General features: G+C 37.0%; 1 protein-coding gene across 1 annotated transcript in view; it reads right to left on the bottom strand.

Annotated features, from left to right (window-relative positions):
- Positions 1–17,730, bottom strand: part of LAMA2 (laminin subunit alpha 2) — a 337,526-nt gene that overhangs the window by 50,086 nt on the left and 269,710 nt on the right. Inside the window, exons 38-42 of the mRNA XM_063389975.1 lie at positions 16,656–16,772; positions 15,350–15,513; positions 11,783–11,921; positions 6,116–6,218; positions 128–244 (exon numbers count right to left, since the gene is read on the bottom strand). Of these exons, the coding sequence (XP_063246045.1) occupies positions 128–244; positions 6,116–6,218; positions 11,783–11,921; positions 15,350–15,513; positions 16,656–16,772 (640 nt within the window). The remainder of the gene's footprint in view (positions 1–127; positions 245–6,115; positions 6,219–11,782; positions 11,922–15,349; positions 15,514–16,655; positions 16,773–17,730) is intronic.

Here is a 17,730-nt window from a genome sequence, read left to right as displayed (position 1 = left end):
GTCAAAGGAGACCCAGCAAAGGAGACCCAGCATGGACACAGGCAAAGATTGATGAAACAAATATTAAATGATGGAAAAGAAACAGGAGCAGGACTGAGTCACATGTTGTAGCGCTTTTCCAACTTACCATTAGGAATGGCTGACAGCTTTCCTAAGGTTTCATTCAAACCTCTCAAGAGAACGGAATTCTTCTCATCAGCATCTTTCAGCCTGTTCTGTGTGCTGTCCAGATCATCATCCTTTTCTATTAAAAATGCATATGATAAAGATATTTTAACTCTTTATTTTCACTATCCTTTCTTTGCACATAATTCAAAATGCATAATAACAAGCAAACCATTTTTCATTAAGATATCAAATAGCGTAAATAAGGAAATCCAAGAGAACTTGTGGGGTTCACTGATCATCTTCTCCAGTTTCTTTCAATTCCCTACTTCCATAGTATCTAAATGCTTGAGTTCCTTGTACTTTTGTACATATTGATCATGGGTTTTTCAAAGGTGTGCAGAGGAAAGAACTTGTTAGGATGTCATGATTTAGGCAAATTCATACAATGATCACTAATAGATTCAACAACTGTGATGTTAGTCATAGTTTTGATTCCGAAATTCAACTACTCCTTTCTTCTTAGGCTGCTTGCCTGAACTTAATGAGTTGAATGTGGTGTGAATGAAACAAGACCCATTAGGCCAACTTGGTGTTGCAACTAGTGGCCAGAGCCTGGTTCTCTTGGATTTTCTCAAAGATGTTGACGTAACATCCAAGGAAAATACAAGATCACTAATCATCAATATGAGATGAATACACTAAGAGGTTATTATGAAATAAACATTCTAAATTCTTTGGGAAAACACCCACCTAGTAAAAACCATTCATAGGAACTGGTTCAAATCAAAGGACCAGTACAAATCAAAGGCGCAGGTGTGTCATATTTAGTAGATCACAGTTGAAACTGATGTCCTCATTTACAAGTAAGTTCCTATTTTTCAGCATTTTTTACTTTGAATAAAAAATATGCAAGGTCTTTTGAACCGTGTCCAGCAGAGCAATGCAACAGTCTCAAAACTGAGATTCCAGCTAAGCTTTATGGCTATTGAAACAGACGTTATCCCAAAACTCAGATGTAAAATTTGACACAAAAAATGTAGTTATTGCTAAAATTACTATTGAAGTGGGCATTTTTCATTATTTCTCTTTATCAATATGAAGCTCTTTGGAACAGACAGCTGGTGATTTCTTACCTTAAAGGCATATCCTACTGGGAAACTAATTTAACATCACTGAGCTTGATAGCCAGAAGAAAAGAATAATTTGTAGAAAAGGAGCTCAGGATGACAAGCTATGACTGTGACCTTCAGGTTTGTGACAGGTTATTGAAAATAAACACCTATGTGGTTCACATTCCACACATTCTAAAAAAGTATGGTTTCTTAAAATTAGATGTGCAAGAAGCAATTTGTAAAGAGAAAAATCAAACAAAATTATATTGCCTACAAGAAATTATTAATTAAATTTTCTAAGGCTATAGCAAGGCTGAAACAGCACATGAAATTTAAATGAGAATTATAGTTTTGTTGTTAGACCTTTTGAAATGTCATTGAGGAAGAAATTTGTTTGCTTTATTTAAATTCGAGCCATACACAGGACTGCAGCAGTGCCCGGAGATAAGCCTTCACTCCTGCCAAATATTCTGCAGAAGAACAGAACATTTGTGTCAAGTGTGAGAGGCACAGTTAACACTAGAATAAGGTTTGGAACAATTGCATATATTATATGGTCAGTCTTCTTCTTAAAAACAGCTTTATTTTTAAATGACAGGTTATGTTTCCACTTCTGAAGGAGGCTTCTTGTAATGTGATATTGTTAAACCAGGATGAACTAATGAGATTCTGGTCTTGTGTGCCCTGAGATTTTATCTGAGTTGTTTTCCTATTAAGTCAAAATACCAAAAAACCTGCTTTAATTTCCACGATTTCATTGTGAAATTATGGTCTGCCTGATAATTTCTTGGTGTTTCTAGTGGAATGTTAGTGTTTATTAAGTGTGTCAATATTTCTGAGAAGTTTGACTCATTTGTGGTGGTGGTGTTCTAACTTTGTAACATACTTTTAAATTATCTCTTTTTCTCCTCCCTACTATGCTCATCCAGCATGCTAATTATCCCCCAGTTGTACTTCTGAAGAATCATGTTTCCAGACTTCTGTTTTCAGCTTTGTAACCATAGCAGCAAACTGGTTTTTATGGAATTTACAAGGGAAGTCTTTGTAGAAATTCTGAAAATGAATATTGAGACTCTACCTGTTTAATATTTTTTCTTTGAATTCCTCAAATACAGTTTTACTCTGGGTGGGTTTTTTTAGTTATAAAAATAAAGCCATAAATAAGTGTTCCTAGGGGGCTCTTACACAATGAGAAGTGAGGAGATACTGTGTCCTGTGTCAGCTTTTCAAGGAAATTGTTCATTTCACAGAGATATTAAGTTTTATTTTGAAGTAATTTCTTATCTTGTAATCCAGAGGGCATCTTCACTAAGCACTGGACTAATCTGTTGCATGAATCACAGACTGAACGAATGTCATGCCAGCTTTTCCACATCCTTTAATTATTGTGGAAAAAAGCTGTGGCAATGATTTGAAGGCCCAAGATCCTCCAGTTAAGCGCTGAAGTTAGTCAAAATACAGGCAGCTACAGTCTAAGTTTTTGCAAACAACAGAGCCTATCTGACTTGGAAGAGGATAGCAGATCTGCACTGAAAGATGCCAGGCACTGGCAACTCTTATTAAAGTGTAGGTTGAGCAGTATCATGAGAAATTTATCTCAATCCTGTTTACTCTTGATTAGCTGTGCACAGAGATGGCACAAGATGCCAATAAATGCACTGTTTGTAGTTCAAATCAGCAAAACTAGTTATGCATTACTGAAACTAAACCCTCAAGAGTAAGCGGGAACCTGAAGGACTTAGCATGTATCAGCCTTTGCATTTGCTGGATTGGTTGACATGAACAAAGATTTTCAATTTCTGTTTATATTAAACAGAGCATTATAGGATAAAGCATCAACCCTTGCTCGTCTGCATGAATGGAGTCAAATGAAAACAAACAATGCTGTGTGCATATATTTCATCTTAAGATGAACGCAGGAATTTAGTTACTTGCTGTTTATACAGAATAATTCGCGAGAGACACAGTTTTACAAGTCTCTGCAGATCACATAGACAGGTGACACTGGTTCATTGCTGGTGATGTGCCACCATCACAGTGGAACATCCATATAGAGCAACATAGTGGAAACAGGCATCTTCTGACAGTATGCATAAATGGCAGGTTTTCTATATGAAACTGTCCAAGAAAACGTCAATAAGGCTATGCTATCAAATGCATGTATCCCAAAACCAGACTAGAGCTGGAATCTACCACGGAGCAACAAATGCATCTGTTTTTATTGACTGGAGACTACAGAAATGAGCTGACTGTTACACACATCCCTTTCTGTTATCTTTGTGTTACTTCTTCCAAATAGCATCGGAATAGCACAGTCTCATCCTATAAAGAGGAACATGGGTCACAAGCTAAATATTTTTTCCTAAACCAAGCAAGACATAGAAACTGGTGTTAAGAGAAAGGGATGTAACTAGAGAAATGCAACTAATTAAGTTTACCTTTTTAAAAAGAGTACCTTCACCACTGACTGCCATAATCCGGTGAATGCAATATGCCAGACCAGCAGAAAGACAACACAGAGGAGAATACACAAACAAGGGATCTATCAGCTGGATTTGTTGCCTATCAGCTGGAAAATGTTTTAGCTAAAAATATTCATGCACTGTCCAACAAGACACGTCCCTCTCAACCTGTCAATACTTAGGCAAAAGAAATTACATTAGCAGAATTTCAGTAGCCACCTGACAGCAGCTTCTAGCTGAAGAGCAGTTTATGCATCTTATTTTCACTTTTCATCAGCAGCATTTAGTCACTGGTAGCCCAAATTTCAAAATTCCTTCTTAGTCACAGTACTACATACAGATTTTGCTTCTCCCACCAGGGTTATTATTTTTAACTCTTAACCCCATAGAGAGAGAAATGACTGTATCTCCATTTTAATAGCTTTTGTCAGAAGCTTTGCTTAGTAAGGACTATTTCAGCAGTCTTTGGTGGTAATATAAAACATTTTCATGATTAACACTCATTTTATAACTCAGGTAATTGGCCACAAATCAGGGGAATAACATAATGTAGGAAGAAAACACTCCCATCTCTATCATGGCCTAGGCTGCATTTTCAGAGTGTACATTAGTTGAGTGGCTTATGGGTCTTCATTACTTTAACTAATGTACTTCCTGTAGCGTAGACAGAGAAATTTTAAGCTAGTGATTAGTTCTGTCTACCAGATCTTTATAGAGTGCCCATTAGCCATCCTGCAATTCCAGTTGAGATTCTGAAAGGGTGGCTTTATACAGATTCTAAGAAAATATATTTCTATTAGTTTGACACTGAACTCTCAATTTCTCTTGTGGGAAAAAAGACATCCAGAAGGTATTATGTTCATAATACTAATAACATATGTTCTATGTTATTCACAATACTAATAGTACCAGCACTCTGGTGCAAAAGCAGAGTGGGGAATAGAAGTCTGTCATTGCATTTTCCTCTTACACATCTGCATTCTGGGCACAATGTTAACTGATCTCCACAGGTCTAGCTTTGGAGCATGGACATGTTTTATTAGATGTGAAAAAGCATACTATTCAGAATGTTTGTCTTTATGAAGCAGTTTAGGATGTATCAGAGAGCATTAAAGAATGCTCCATCTTATCACCCTTCAGTTTGGGGCAAAAACATAGACTAAGATCTAATACATGCGTTTTAAGCATCGCTGCTTGCTTGCGTTAACTTTGCTTTATGAATCTTTAGGCTGTTTGGACATTTTCTTCTGAATTATGAAACTGTTATCAACCTTAATTTTCACTGGTACAATAGGAAAATAGCCCTTTTCAAAATTCTCTGCAGTAATGATTGTAATATATCTTGTCTCAGGGTTAAATTGAAGTTGTGTGGACACAGAGAATTCACGTCCATCCTCGTAGAGATCCCATTTTAATTTGTCCTTGAAAATAGGGCACTGTGCTTTACTCCACTACACCTGCCTGAGGGGCACAGGCAGCTATGGACTCCCCTCCGAGGTGCTCACTGGAGGCCGTGGCAGGGGAGAGGTGGCACAGCCATTTTAGTGTTTCTTATACACCTTATCCATGGCAAGCTACAGCAGTTTGAATTCCAGAAAGCATTCCATAGCTTGTGAAATATGTTCCTCCAGCCCTAGATCTGTACTGAAAGGTAGAGCTGCAATAAAGAAGACTCTAAATATACATCCAAGATTTACTAGTAACTCAGACACATTTCTTTTCCTCAGTTCAGCTACAAGAAAATAATGATGTTTTTCACTTTCAAACAGTGTATGACAATGAAATGCAATTAGTGACCTTATGGAACATTATGCTTTATGACCTTATTAAATATTATGTTTACTTGTTAACTAGTTCTGCAGTTGGAAATCCTAGAGCTGCCAAAATTAAATTTGACTGTAGTAATAGCGAAAAGATGACTAAGCTGTGTGGATCACCGCCTTTCTGCTGTATGCTCCTCTTAATGTATCTCCCTAGAGGCCAAAAAGAAGTTTGTATGTAAAAACATGGAAGACAGGGCTTTATTATGAAAATCTGTCTTGACTCTAATAAGATACAAGTTTCTTGTTGGTTTCTTAGGGGGAAGATTCATGCATCATCTCTGTGACAAGTTTAAAACTCAGACTTGAATATTTACTGTGTGTGATTTTTCTTACCCTTACTCTTGCCCTTACTGTAGTTGGCAAAAGAAGACCTAAGTTCCCTCCTCCTCAGTCTTTTTGTTCAAGAAATGAACAGAGGGGACAGGAATTCCTGTATAATGCCTGGACACAAAACAGGAGACTCTTCTTCATTGATACACTGTCCAGTTTCAAATCAGATAATGAATTCTACTTTTTTTTCCTACATGGCTTCTTCATACCAGAAGCATAGCAGCCTCACAACATTTTTTCCCTCTATTTAGTGGGTTTGAATGCCATACAGTGCACATACCTTTAACACCACTTTCTAACATCTTGGCTTCGTTAAGGACCCTGAAGCTTTTCTGAAGAGAGCTCCTGGCACCATCCTTCAGTGATCCTTGGGGACCAGATGTCTGTAGACAAACAAAAAACATGTCAAACATACAGGAAAGTCAGAGGTCATAAAAGACTTCTGGTCATTATCTAGGCGAACAGTCATCTAATTTTTTGTGCACATCAGTAGGCTCTGAATTACATTCCATTGCCATAACATTAGTCTAAGAGAACCAAAATGAAAAAAAATCTAAATATTTTTTTAATGGAATGTCAGATCCCCTTTGGAATTTTAGAAGTTGCTTCAATAAAGAGGGACAATGCTTACAGTATTAAATAAATGGATTTGTCTCTAAGAGCAAAACTGTCCAAAACCAACAGACAAAACATATTTCAACTTAAATATGTATTTATCCTTCCAGCTATGGACAGAACACTATGCAATACAGTATTTCTCTCTAAGTGTAGCTACAGAAACTTTAGAGGCCAGACAGGATCTGATAACTCTGATAAATGACAACTGAGATTCATTTGTGGTTAAATTAAAGAATTATAATGGCTAGGTGAGAAAAGAAATAAGAAATAGAGCTTTAAAAGAAAGGCAAACAGCAGTTAATCTGAAAGAATTTTATCACTTAGTATCCATCCTTCATCATATCGTGCTACTTAAAGATCTTTCTACTGCAAAACATCCATCTCTACCTTCAGTGCAGAGACTGATCAATAGATGGAATGATTTTTCTAAATTAGATTACTGTTTTCACTCAGTAGGAAATGCTCCAGGTTCTGAACCACTTACTGTTCAGTTTGTAAGACTGAACTCAGGTCACACATCATACTGAATACATTTCTTTGAGAATGCTACTGACAGTCAGATAACATTCTATATTAGTCATGGGTCATAGCCTTGTAACTGGTATGTAATTAAGAAGCAGCTACTTTTCATTTTCCAGGGCAGATACATATACTCAAAAATTAACTGTGTGTCAATTAAATGACACAATTATTATTGCTATTCATTATTTTTATAATGAGCAAGCCCAGAAGTGACATTTCACATATTACTGAAGCGCTGATGTTTTTCAACGACACTGCAAAAAACATAGTGAACTTGCTGTTTCTCTTTCTTTTAACAGTCTTAGAGAATGCTTTGGATACTTTCAAAATTCAGAACCAAGCTTTTTGTTATGGAATATCTCATGGTATATATGTTGCCATGTCACAGGGATATAGCTGTTAAAGATTCCTTGTATTTAGATGGTATGCAAATGTAAGCTTTTATGTGATTTTAAGAACTAAGGCACACATCACCTGAAATATTAAGCTGTGTACACATTCCTTTCAACAACAAAAGCATATGTATTCAAAAGATGAAAAAAATTCGTTTCTTATCAATTTTCTCTACCACATAATAACAAGCAGCACTGGTAACAGAAAAATATTTTAAAAATCAGGAAAAAATCCAAAAAACTACCCAGTGAAACAAAAGACTGCTCCTGAAGGAAGAATGTTTAGCCAGATTTTGTGACAGATGCATCTGTCAAATCAGATAATACTTTTAAATTTCTTTTCCCCCTAGAAACAGAACACAGGGAATGATCACTCTGTGCCCACAGACTCAAAAATAAGGATTGTTGTTGTTGTTGTTATTATTATTATTATTATTATTATTACTATTATTACTACTACTATATGACTAGGCATGGTTGACTGGCTGTTGAAGCAGTTTATTGGCAATAAAATGAAGCTGGAAGGCCAGATTTACACTGCAAAACCAAGATGTTCATCAGATCAGGGGCAGTAACTGGGCATGTGCTGACAATCAGACAGAAATAAATTTCTGCATAAAGTTAAGCATAAAGTTAATACTAGAAAAGCCCTTCCAGAGAGAAATAAACTTGTACTTATTAAAAGCTTTATATTTTTAAAAAAACATTTTGAAAATGAGGACTATTTAAGATGTATGATAGAAAATGTACTCTTATTACTAGTTCTCCTTTTGGTTCCTGAGATGTCAAGTTATGAAGCAGTCAGTAATTAAAACCCAAAGATTTTACGACTTTGTGTAAGGTGAATTTGTATGCTTGTGGCAAGCCTTGGTCACAGTGAACTGCTTTATAATTTAGTAGGATTTACAGCCAAAAGAATTTAACATTATTTTCTAAATTAGGACAATACTGTAATAAAAAAGAAAGAAAAACAAACAAACAAACAAACAAACAAACAAACAAACAAAAAAGAGGAAAAAATATTGTGATTCAAAATAAATTTGAAAATTGCAGGGTCTCTGGAATTTAATTTGTTCTAATTCTGTCTCTTCCAAAATGTCCGTAATCTGCAGGTAGTACCTTCCTTTCCCTGTGCCTTTCCTCATGGCCCCCACCCTCCCCATGCAAACCCTGTGCAGTTTGAATCTCTGCTTTGTCTTCTGGCAGAAATGGGACCATCTTATGTCCAAGCAGTGCTGTCTCAGTCATGGTTTGGAGGCATAAATGCACTGGGGCAGTGTTGAGGATCACATGAACTTACACAGGTATAAGGTTTTATAGGCCTCGGTGTTAATTCAAATCAGTTAAAAATAGTTCTGCCTTGCTCTTAAATGATTTTCTTTTCACATACACTTACATAGTGAAGTTTTCTCCTATGCAAGAGATAGAATTACTCTCATTTCTACAGTCCTGAAGATGGATGCCAAAAATAATTTGCACCTCAGGGCATCCTCACAAGGGTGTCTAGGCAGCTTTATGTAAGGAAATCTAGACACCCGACAGAACTCCTGGGGCACCGTCTACAAAGAATCTCAGAATCAAAGAAGAAAGCAGGACCCTAAACACTCAATGTGTCCTCTGTGCCTCCTACAGTTCCCAGCCTGAGAATAAAAGCATAAGAATAATCCACTTTCTATAGTGTAAAACTATGATTCTGATCTATAAGATCCAAACAGAATATGTTAACCTGACTCCTATCAGTTACTGCCTAAGTAATGGAATGCTGAAACTGCCCGAATGCTAAGGATTTCTCATTTCTGATTAATTTATTTTGCTTTCAAAGGGGAGAGGAAATCCATCATAAAAAGCTCAGGAGAAATTTTTCTGTCATATTTTTAATACATTTTTTCCAATCATTTATCAGGCTTCCTGTAATCACGATGGATTTTGAGCATCTTTTCATTCATGCTTTTAGCAACATTAGATTAATTTGAAAATGAAGTAATTTTCCCATTACAAACCCAAACCCAAAACCCCCTTGAGCTATCACTAAGGTTCTTGTAAATAATTTGATCCAGTGATGTACAGGATAGAACCTAAACCCAAAACCTGTCCCTACTGTCTCTTGTTCATACACCAGCTCGTTGCTTTGGGAAACCTTCGTCCCCCTGCCCCAACATCATTCCTGGTGAACAGGAAATGTGAGGATCAGGGATGCATAGTGAGCTACAGCACTTTTCTCCATTATCTGCTCACTGTGGGACTTGGCATCTTTTACAGAAGACAGGCATCCCCAACAGCTCTCATACAGAAGAGAACATGACTCCATCTTTCAAAAGGAGGGGAAAGACACCATCTCCATCTTTTACACTGGGTCCCCAGAGCAACTTCTCAGAAAGCAGGGAACACAGTTTCTAGGGGCTTACGCTGCCTTCTAGGACCGTTCACCAATGCTGCCTTTGAGGAGATTTTTTGAACCATTGTGCTCCAGACAGCCCTGACTGAGGGTCCATTCCTGGTCTTGTGCTGAAGCTCAGCTAAAAGCTCAGTGGGACCTCCAGAAAGTGGGACCCTGATTTACCTGGTTACCAGTAAAACTCTTCACCTAGGATGAGCAAACATTTGATAGTCTTCAAATAAAACCAAGGAAACAGAATAAAGAAGAGATGACTGTAGTTCACAACAGATATATTTTTAAAATCTGGCCCAAACCCCTCAAATGATAGTTTAAAAAAACCAGCTAAACCTATTGCTGTGCAGCAGTTTGATGCCAAACCACCGATGACCTCTCTATTAAGTCAATTACATTTAAAAGGCATCAGCTGCCTCAATTTTCTTCCTCATCAACTGGATCTCCATTTCACATATACTGCCCATAAAAAAACCAAGCTCCCTCTAATGAATACTTGCAAAGGAGATGCTGAAAACATCACTTCAATATTTTCTTCGCTTTCCTTGCTACTCATTTGCTTCTATTTACATCATATTGTCCATCTTGACCTCCATCACTTAAATTATCAATCTCCTTTCTCTCTATGCTATAATCATTTAGTGATACATACACTTTTGTCACCATCCTGTAATTGCTAGCTTTGTTTCTTTATTGCTCTGTGTCTTTATTTTTTCCCTTTTCAGTTCCTGAAACAGCTGCCTGTCTCACTCATTCCAAGTCATCAAAGCAGAAAAAGACAGCATATATTAAATCTTAATGAGAAGGAAAAATCAAAAAGGGCCAGGCCCTTATTTACTTCTGTGGCATAATTAGGCATTCTGGTGAAACAAAGAACTGTTTACAGAGAACCAGCACATACTAATGTGTGAGGTGAATTTTTTTCATCAAAAGAAATACAGTAGTTAGTGTTAATTGAAAAAACACTGAAAATTTAAACAGCCTACAGATATTAGAATTTTTTGTGCAGTGGCTAGTTCACTTTATCCCTCTGATGAATATAGACCTTTAGAGCATGTGATTGATTTTGCTATTCTCGTAATCCATTTGACTGAAGTAGCTCTCTGCAAGCTACCTATATTCATGTACAAGTGCTGTAACTACAAGTTGTTTCTGCTCATCTACATGTTTCTGCATCAAATATAATTCTGGCAATCTCACATTATACTGTCCCTGCCTCATGTTTCTGTATGCATGTGAAGTGCATAACTGTTGGTCTCTGACCAACTCCCACAAATTAGCCATTAACTCCTTTGATTTTTGACATAAAAGATAATCTTGGCTATGCTCAGAATGTTTTCTGCTCACAGTACATGAATCAAGGAGCCGAGATCCTCATTGTGACTCAGGCTTGAGGGCTGACTTTACTTTACAATCTTATTTTTAAAAGTTCTCTTCATTTTCTCTGGAAATTGGCATGTGCTACCTCATAGTGAGAATAAGATTTCTCTGCAAAAATTGGTAGAGTTCACAAAGTGAATAAAAATTTCCATTCCCCTCCTACAATTCTCCATTTCTAGAATTCTAGCCAGGTGCATGCAGTTCATCTGATGTGCAGAGAACTGCCTCCAAGTGTTTTCAGGGAAGTAGGTTGAAGAGTTAATTAAGGTACGGAATTCTTTATATTTAATGAATGTATTACCCACACGTAAACTAGCATTATTGAATATCAAATAGCCCACATACCTGATTTAAAGCTGTTGACCTGAGCCATACACAGAGACCAAAAGGCAGAAGACAGAAGGAGGAAGGATAGTAAATAAAATGGGGAAGAAAAGTAAGGATCATGAGCTAGGAACAAATAGGGATTGTCTGAAGGTACATGTAGCTCTGACAGAGGCACAGCTTTCTGATGATGAAACAAGAACATTTGATGGCAAAAGTCTTCACATAAGGTTTTAAGATGGCAAAACATGAATCTGAGATCAGGTGTAGCACGTTCCATAAAAAATCTAAACTTCCTTCTCAATTTACTAATTTTCCTTACCGCTTGCATCGCTTCATTTGCAAGAGCCTTGGCTTCCTTGGCAACTCTTTCAGCTTCGTCTATGTAATTCTTGATGTTACTATAAGCATTGAAAGCACGTGTGGCATTGAAAGAGAGATTTTTGGCTTCAGTAAGGATTCTGTTGGGATAGGGAAAGTAAACACACCATTAAACCAGCTGTCAGAGCTCAACAGAACAGAGTATCCTACATTTTCAAATCCAATGGCCTGTATTTCTAAGGTGTTTAGAGAGCAACACTACATTTGAGATTTCAGGAGATCCAGCATCTTGTGTTTAATGGAATTCATATTTTAACTGTGCAGAAAGACATAACAATGTTCGCTAGAAGAGGAGGTTCTACGAGATAAAAATATATCAGACACTGAAAAAAGATAGCACTGTGCTTAATGCTCTAACACAAGTAACATATTCATCATGTGGGTTTTTAGGCTATGAGCTGAGCCAGGCAGCTTGAGGAAACTTTTGCATTGTATGAACATGAAGGATCATCACAGACATGTTTTAAAGTAGAATCTCTGAAAAATTATTTCTTGGTCTGGCTGCCAAACACAGAATTTGCTAGTTTTGAAGAAGATCTCACAGTCTAAACCAAATCCTAAATGTTAATTTTGCTCACCAAAATGAAAAACATAAGCAGTAATGCTTCACATTGAATGTGATGTTCAATTTACATTAAATACTCCATTCTGATAGCTATAAATAGATTAAATACAGTTAGTATTTGCTGGTGCAGGGACAGAGTTCAGCTAACCTCTTTCCTAGGGGAATTTCTAGTCAGCAGGCTGGGGAAATAATTTTCCTTGCACTCTCTCAGAATGATATTTTCAAACATTTTCTACAAAAAATTGCTGCACCTACAGAATGAACTTGAAGACAACTATCTCAGTAGTCATTATGACCACCAATGCCTATGTTGATTTCACTGAATAAAATATAAATGGGCTAAAATCCCCACTTGAACTGGATAAGAATGGATCTGAACTTGGATTTTTGCCTCTCTGGGAAATTCTCTAGCCATGCAGGTGTATGGCAATGTAAGAGAGACAGGGATTACTCCTGTTGGACCTGTTTCAGTTTGTATAAAACAGTTATTGAGACATGTGTGGAAGAAAGGAAAATTCATCCTGGTAATTTATCTATTCTCTGGAGAACTGTGACAGCTGGGCTCTCATCCTTGCATCAATTACTTACTGATTTCTACAAAATGCACAGAAAAGACAAAGTGGGCAGAAGGTCCCTGGACTCAACACGTAGTTAACAGAGGGAGAGAGATTCCCTTTAGGTTACTGCAGAAACTGCATGACTGAGCTGCCTCTGCATCACTCTTGGAAAAGCGTGTCTCTTTTCTCAACTACAGTTGGAGCTCACCAAGCTACTCTAGCTTTCTGTGATGCTCTGTTAGACAAACGTGGAGCCCAGAATAGCTACCAAGCAAGTAGCTCAAGAACTGCTTAGAAACATGGTTCAAATCCTTTCTGGTTGGGAAAAACCTAAACTGAATTTGCCAAATACCAGTGACGTTCACTCACAAGCAGGCAATTAGCCACAGGGGAGAAGAAGCCTATACTATAGGCTTCTATACTATACTTCTATACTAGAAGAAGCTTCCTTGCACACAGCAGAAATAGCATTTTTTTCTAGGTTAAGTTCATGAATGTTTCTATGTTCTAACACTCAAGAGAACATCCACTTTGTCAATCAATATATTATTTGAATCCTTAGAGGGCGACTGGAGAGACAGGGCTCTTCCTCTATTTCTCCTGTAAGAAGAAAAAGTAATCTACACCAAATTTAGTATTGTCTGAAAGACACTCAAGTGCCAGTTGTGAATATAGCTACACTTTTTAATTCCTCAAACTGATAGAGAGTGTATGTGCCTGTGAAATATAACTATTTATTGTCAGTGCATGAAGTAAACAGCTTTATCCTCATTACACAGCACCATGGTATTTCTTTGTCCTTTGAAGCTTTGTATCTATCTGACCACATCAGAAATTTTAAATTTGAACTATCTGCTTTTAGACATAATTTTTAGTGTCCCTGATTCTGCAAAGTTTATTGTCTTTTTTGAAAAACAGAGGTTGATATCTGGATCAGACATAGGTATACATGTTATGACATTTCAAACACTACCCTAAGCTCCTTAAGGCCGAGCTGTCACCTGCATTAACACAGAAGCACATACAAACACCCATAAAAAGGTCTCCTTTGAATAGTTAAAAAGTTTTGTCTCAAAGTATGTCTTGCCAACATTTGATTAGGAGGCATAATCTTCTTTTTTGTCTACATTTTCCCCTCTTTCTTAGTTCCTTCATTACATCCTTCCACGTATTCGGATATTTATAAGTGGCTGAGTGTGACACTAACGTCACTCATTTTTAGTGACACTAAGGTCACTCATTTTCAAATTCATTTTTACCCAGGAAACCACAGCTATCATTACTTCATGCACACCTCAAAACATGTGTTACACTGGGTATCTAGTGTAACTACACTGTAAATGAAGACAGTAATTTTGCAAGTACCAGGGCTAATTTCCTGTCTTTTTCTCAAAATTACAGATGCAGGTAAAAAAACCCCTGTGTTAAGCATCTGCTCACAAGTCTTTAGGATATTCAAATCTTCAGGTAGATCTAAAAGATATGAGCAGCAAAAAAGTGGCATACTGCTGATATTTAAAAAAATAATCTTTTTTTTTTTCATGCAGTACATTTATAAAATTATGAAACTCTGAAGCTCTGCTGGGGACAGGTCCAACAGGCAGAATATCCATGGTCTATTTCTGAGTATTACTATTGCAAATTACACTTACTATTTATGGCTTGCTTTCTTAAGTGCATTAGAATGCAATAAAACAAAAGACACCCCTCTCTTTCCCCCCCAAATTCCAAAAAAACCCAACAAACCCTTGTTTTATATGAGTTATATACTATCATTCTTCTGCAAGAGCTGAGTGGTCATATAAATGAAAGACATTACAATTCTCATATTAGGAATGTGATAGAGGTAAACAGAAACTGCAGTTTCTGTTCTTGGATTTAAGCATTTTGGTCCAGGACAGCTACTTTTTTGAGGGAGTGTTTTGAAGCTGGTAGTGGAATTACTGTCCCTGACTAAAGGGCAATTCTGACAGTATACAATTCAGCATCCTAATAATAGTCTCCTACCAAAATGGTCATCTTAATCAGGAAAATACTACCTGTTTTTAACAAATGCATGTGAAAATGTGTAGTGAGCTCTTTAAGAAGAGTTTCTATTTTTTTCACAGCATAGCAGTAAGCATATGATAAGTTAAACTGTGTTATCAGTGCATCTGAGGGCACTGTTTGCTGTCCTTGCAGCCCATAAAAACCACAAGATGCAGGAAACAGTTTACAAGAGATACATATATTGACTAACTCAATAGTTGTATACTTGTACACATCACTGGTTATTTGTATACCCCAGTGAAGGATGTCAAAGAAGAAGAATGCCCTTCAAGTTCTGTGAAGCAATTTTGCAAACCTGCTTCATGATTTTAGCATTACCAGTGAATGTCTGCCTTACCCATCCAGCACTGCAGATGATTCATTCAGCTGGCCCGCATGGTTCTCAGCTTGCAACACCTTTTCTGGAAGCATCCTGTCACGAATTTCTTGTGATAAGTCATCTATTTTATCTTTCAGCTGATCAGACATTGGCTGTATCTTATCTGCAACACCTTCTACATACTGAAAATTGCAAAAGAAAAGCTTTTAAATTTCTGAATGCAAGCATTCTGTAGCCTCATCTATATACAAGGGTGTTTCTTCTTCTCTTGTGGGCTTTTATCTCAACTTACCCATGCATTAAAAATTCAGGGAACTAGTACAGAAAGAGTAACAGGAATGGCTGGACTAGAAAGCAGAGGGGAGATAAACAATATTCCAAGAGCTACTTGCCTCTCTTGAGCTTAGTAGAAGCTTTTCTGTTACAGTTAAGGAATTGTACAGTTTAAAAGCTTACAAACTCTAATTTGGTTTTGTTTCCGAAATGTAGATGTATGCAGAGCTATATTAAATTGTTGCTGTGCTCCACATTAATAATGAGTAAGTGGCAGAAGTTTCATGTTTCAGGACCCTTTGAGTGGCTACAATGTCTTTTTGCTTATTAAATCTTCTCAGTAAGAACTATGCTTTTTGAAGTCTTGCCATTCCTGTTCCAAAAAGCTGTCTCACTGTGTCTCCTTTTCCATATACCCAAAGAGCATTTTTCCATTTATTATGGCAAGCTGCAATGCCTGCTGGAAATATCTTCAGAACCAATGATACTTCAAGATACCTTTTTTTTTTTTTTTTGTAGCTAAGGCACTGATCTCAAACTGTTGATAAAACTTTTCAGGCAGAATTTTCAAAAATATTATGCAAAGTGAGAGTTCAATCCTCTCCCTGATCTGTCTAGACTTAAAATTGTGGCCACAGGCAACAAATTATTTCTGAAGTTTCCTTCCTACACAGAGTTTTTGTGCAGATAAATTTATATCTAGATTTCAGAGTTGCAGTGAGACTGTGAATGGGTCTGCTGCATCTGTAATTCTCAAGATGAAGTCAGTACCACAATCAGAATACCATATTTATAAATGGCAGAGTCTCTAAAACATTATGAGATAGCTGACATATAACCCAACAAATAACTTAAACTCCAAGTTATTAATTTTTATACACCAGACTAGCTTTTCTGCCATACAGCAATGGAAAAAAGAATGATCCCTACGAAAATATTTCAATATTAATAAATAAATACGGCAAATTAGGTGTTACTTTAATTTTCTATTTTCCTTCCACAATGATGTTTTGTTGTACTAATTCTCAGGTAAGGATGATAAAATACTCACCTCTACAGCTATGCTGATGTCATTTGCAAGTTTATTGGCTTCATTAAGGACATCATTCCCTTCCTGAAGGGTCTTTTCAACATCTTGTCTGCCATCTTCTACAGCTTGCTTCCTTTTCTGCAGGATGAGTTCACACAAGGAAAAAGAGGAGTTGTTTACTAGAACTGTTCAAATGCCAGCATCTCAGTATAAGAATGAATTTTGTCTCCATGCCACAATGCCCCTTCTGCAACTCTCTGAGCTCTCAGAGATGAGACAGTGACAACAACAAAGCACATGTGAGGTATCTTTCCCTTGTCCTCCTATCCCCTGCTGTGTATTGTCCTCCCATGTGGCAGGGTCTTTGTTGCTCTCTAACAGAGATAATTGGCTGAAGTACTGCTGCAAAATGAATCAGAACGTTACAAATCCTAATCATTACCCAGATGTGTAGGTTCCTCATTTTGTAAATCACCTCTGACTATGAAGGAAAAATTTATAAAAATATTCTGCTGTTTTCCTACCTCCATCCACTGGTACTTCACTAAGTGCTGAATGCAAAATAAAAAGGTTTAGAGTAACCTACAGATTCCTGTTTTTCCAGCTAGTAAAACTACTGCAGATTGCATGGTAAGGATGGACTTCTGGATAAGGAATTGGCAATTTCCTGTGCAAGATCCATTGAGTATCACAGATTAGTTTGATAGGAGGCCACGGCAGCCACGTGGGCAGGACTGCTGGAAAGGCACTCTGCTACAGTGATGCAGAGAACATTTTAAACTGAAATTTTCAGGTAATTTCTCCAACCTTTATCCATCCACCTTTAGGAAGAAAACGCACAGAACAGAAATCACCTAAATTCATCAGATCACTGCATTTCCTTAATTCAATCAAGTGCAGAAATCTCTGCTGAGAACAGAGGCCTCAGAACTCTAACCTCATATTCTACTTGAGGTGAAAGCTCACTGAGATACAGAATTGAAACATTTATCTTCTTATATGTTCTTTAAGTCTTGGTTAAATGCTTGTTAATGTACAGTATAATATGCTCTTTATGTCTCTATAATTTAAATTAAATCACAAGCAGACCCCTTTT

Source organism: Prinia subflava, chromosome 2, assembly GCF_021018805.1.
Source record: "Prinia subflava isolate CZ2003 ecotype Zambia chromosome 2, Cam_Psub_1.2, whole genome shotgun sequence".
NCBI classification, from domain to species: Eukaryota; Metazoa; Chordata; class Aves; order Passeriformes; family Cisticolidae; genus Prinia; species Prinia subflava.
This window is presented reverse-complemented; position numbering and strand designations above follow the sequence as displayed.